The sequence below is a fragment of the Manacus vitellinus genome, unplaced genomic scaffold, assembly GCF_001715985.3.
Source record: "Manacus vitellinus isolate BGI_N305 unplaced genomic scaffold, ASM171598v3 scaffold_3_pilon, whole genome shotgun sequence".
NCBI classification, from domain to species: domain Eukaryota; kingdom Metazoa; phylum Chordata; class Aves; order Passeriformes; family Pipridae; genus Manacus; species Manacus vitellinus.
Genome location: NW_021940535.1, coordinates 42,830,970 through 42,835,017, shown reverse-complemented (window position 1 = coordinate 42,835,017; position 4,048 = coordinate 42,830,970). Strand labels below are relative to the sequence as shown.

Here is a 4,048-nt window from a genome sequence, read left to right as displayed (position 1 = left end):
CGTTGTGCACCGTGGTCTTCCTGCTCGTCTACTTCTTCGGCATGGCTAGCTCCATCTGGTGGGTCATCCTCTCCCTCACCTGGTTCCTGGCCGCCGGCATGAAGTGGGGGAACGAGGCCATCGCTGGCTACGCACAGTACTTCCACCTGGCCGCCTGGCTGCTCCCCAGCGTCAAGTCCATTGCTGTGCTGGCGCTCAGTTCTGTGGACGGGGACCCCGTGGCTGGCATCTGCTACGTGGGCAACCAGAGCCTGGAGAACTTGCGGGGCTTCGTGCTGGCACCGCTGCTCATCTACTTGGCCATCGGCTCCATGTTCCTGCTCGCTGGCTTCGTCTCACTCTTCCGTATCCGCAGTGTCATCAAACAGCAGGGTGGCCCCACCAAGACCCATAAGCTGGAGAAGCTGATGATACGCCTGGGACTCTTCACCGTGCTCTACACTGTGCCAGCTGCCAGCGTGGTCGCCTGCCTCTTCTACGAGCAGCACAACCGGCCACGCTGGGAGGCCACGCACAACTGTCCCTGCCTGCGTGACCAACAGCCTGACCAGGCCCGCCGCCCTGACTATGCCGTCTTCATGCTCAAGTACTTCATGTGCCTGGTGGTGGGCATCACCTCCGGCGTCTGGGTCTGGTCTGGCAAGACCCTTGAGTCCTGGAGAGCCCTCTGCACTCGCTGTTGCTGGGCCAGCAAAGGTGCTGCCGTGGCTGGGAGCGCAGGGGCAGGAGCAGGTGGGCAGGCAGCAATCACCGCAGCAGGAGGACTTGGGGCTGGAGGTGGTGGCTCACTCTACAGTGATGTCAGGCACTGCCAGCTCTGTCTCCTATCCCAAGCAGATGCCCCTGTCTCAAGTATGAGGAGGGCAAAAGAGGCCAAAGGTTAGGGATTGAGGGACACTGGCCTGTCTAAAATGCCCCCTCACTGTTTGGTGCCATTAATGAACCCCTAATGGTCCTTATTAGCCACAGCTTGTATAGAACAATGCAGCTGGCAGAGGCCCCAGGCTCCAGCCCCCTCCTCCTTCCCCTCCATTCATATGCAGGGAGCATGTACTTCAAGGAGCCAGCTTATTATTTTGCTGGCAGAGGAGGGTAGAGGCTCACCCGTGTCTTACAGAGGGCAAGGCACAGCAGCTTCTGAGTCACTCTGGACTAACAGCAACTCTTTACTCAAGGGAGGGAGGGTCTTCCTCCCCCCAGTCCTGAGGTGGGAGTCTGCTGGGACTGCAGGTTTTTGAGATGTTGATGACCAGGCAAATGCCTTACAATATAGACTGAAACAAAACATGTCTTAATTATACACCCCAGCTAAATACGGGTTTCCTACATTAAAGGATGTATTTATATAATTATTTGTTACCTTGTACAGATGTGTAAAATATGTATATATCCAAAGCTATACAGTCTGTAAATTTTTTTGTAAAAATGTTTAGAGGCTACCCCTGTAAGAGCAAATATGAGTATTCTATTTTGTCAATAAAATGACTTTTGATAAATGACTTTTTCAAGCTTTTCCCCTACTCTTGCCTTGGTTCTTCGAACTGCTATATCTTTAGGTAGTTGTATAAACTACAAACTGCATTCATGCTCCAGTCATTACCTGTTAAAGTATTGAGATATGTAGACACAAGAAAACAAGTCATTCAACAAGTTGTTCTGAAAAAGTGTTTGCCAGAATGGGGAGATGCCTTGCCATAGTTCTCTGCTTTTTGAAAGATGACAGTATCTTTAAACTGAGCCTTTACAAAAGAGTCATCTCACATGGCATGTTAAGTATCCTTTTAAAATGGGTGTTATTTTAGGAATGTGCACAGAGGCCTCTTGTATCTGTTGTCTGCACTTCTGTAAGCACCTGCCTTTCCTGGGATGCATACTGAAGTGTAAAAGGTTAATGTTTTAAATTCATAGATCATGTACTTTGGTGGAACAGCGAGTTGAGATTTGTTAGATCAATCTCTTCTTAACAGATTAAACTAACATCTTAACTTTTGTATATCAAATATGGTGCTTTTTCAAGAGAAAAGGTATTGTTCTTCTGTCAGGACTAAGCTAATTTATTTGAGCAGAAGGCTGTTGAATTAACAGAAGAATGCTTTGGCAATTGTTGAACTTTTTACCTGTCTGCCCAGTGGCTCAGAACATCATTCCTTTAAGAGGAGCTAAATGAATAGGGTTAATCTGTAGGGAACTTGGTTTCTTTTGAGTTTGGAAAACTTTGATCTTTTCTCTTCACCAAACGTGATGTATAGTCTGAAGTTTCTTTCCCTGCTGCCTGGTTCCTCTTGTTGCAGACCAATTGGCCACCATGGAGCCTTAAAGTTCTTCAATTAAAGGGACATGGGACTTTTTTTTTTTTTTATTTTAAGAGGAAGACTTGTAACAGTTAGTGAACACCAGAGGGAAAAGGGAGAACAGCCTTTTAAACAGCTTTTCCCTGCATTGTTAGCCAGACTGCAGGCAGCAAGGCATGGCTTGGAGCATTATAGAAAAGAGCTATGAATGCCCTACAGGTGGTCTGCTCACATAATCTCCCCAATTTAAAACATTTTCCTTTACAGGACAATTGCATTACAAAACTCCCTTCTCTTTTGCTCCTAATTGAACCAAAGAACTACTACAAGATTTTCTTTAAAAACTGAGTGTCTAAAAAAATTTAAAATGTATTAACTACATTCTAATCTGTTTTCTAAAATGCGAGTACTCACAATGCCAGGAGTAAAAACTGCATTAGACATTATTCCAGATATTTTTATGTCTTCTGCTTATATTCTGTCAAATTAACAATAATTTAAAAGCAATTGGTTAGGTTGTGTGCTAGCAGTGAAAAGATAGCCCCAGGTCCCTTATTAACCTGCCAATCATGATAAGAGATGGGCAGCTGCCCTACTAATGACACAGATATCAGTCATGATTTGTGGGAAAAACCTTGTTTCATTGAACACTGACTTGATTATTGGTGTCCTTTTCAAAGATCTCCTAACTTAATAGACTTCACTTCTACAAAGTTACTGGGATCATGAAAAGGAGGAATTTAAAATGCTCCTAACACCTTAGAGGGAAAAATAGTTTTAACTTCTCAAATGCAAAGGAAGTTCCACTGGAATTTGTTCATGGTACCTATTTATACACCAATTGACCAGGATCAGAATATTGATATACCTGTAAGTTGAAGAGGCTCTAGTATTTTCTTGTATTGCTGGAAACATTTTTTTTTCACAATTGTTGAAACATTTAGATCAACGTGGCACTTTCCACTGCTGTCAGCAGGGCTGAGGTAGAGATCTTCCTGCTTGGGAAGCTCCACATATAGAAGCACAGTCAGTTCTGCAGATAAAAATCTGAGTGAGTTCCCCTCCAGCAGGTTCTAGCAAGGAAGACAGAGGGGAGCTACAGCCACAACTCTTGTCTGAGAATTTGTTTAGATAGGTCTCTTGCAGACTGCTGGTACAGGTTGCTGGTACTGAGATAAAAGCATTTCTAGTAAAAGAAAGGAAGTAGTCCTGTGGCTTAACCTATTCTAGAACGAGCCAAGGGGTGTTACAGGTGAATTTAGGCAGGAAAGGAGTCTCAGAGCTAGTCAAGTTACCAAGATGCCTGCTTTGGAATTGACTGAGTAATAATGCAAAGGCTAAACAAATAAAAATGAGGCAAAATTCAAATCACTAGAAACACAAAGATAGGGAAATGGTGCTAAAGAAGTTAACTTACAAGTGCAGATTTTTGTGATTCAGCATAAAATTCGTGTATAAGGAAAAACATAAACACCAACAGCAAGTCATTTAGGTATAAAAGAAATACAAATCCACGACTACAAAGAACTTCACATTATTAGGATATCTTTTATCAGAATTTAAAGATACATTTCATATAAAGACCAAAAAAATATTGTTGTGTCATTGGTAGGAAATACATGTTAGCTTTCAAGATCTGATGATAAACTGCCTTCTCCCTTACATTTGACAGAAAGCTATTAAAAATAGCACCAGCAGACCATGGCCCAAGCCCTTACCTGCAGAACAGGAGTGCCCTCGGCATCCCTGCTGGCCCA

The 4,048-nt window shown here is 43.8% G+C and overlaps 1 protein-coding gene across 1 annotated transcript; it reads left to right on the top strand.

Annotated features, from left to right (window-relative positions):
- Window positions 1-5: 5 nt before the first annotated feature.
- FZD8 (frizzled class receptor 8) lies at window positions 6-1,499 on the top strand (the record flags this gene model as incomplete). Its single annotated transcript, XM_018075183.3, has 1 exon — window positions 6-1,499. A coding segment is annotated over one exon (879 nt), but the record flags the coding sequence as incomplete, so codon positions are not given.
- Between the last annotated feature and the right edge of the window lie 2,549 nt (window positions 1,500-4,048).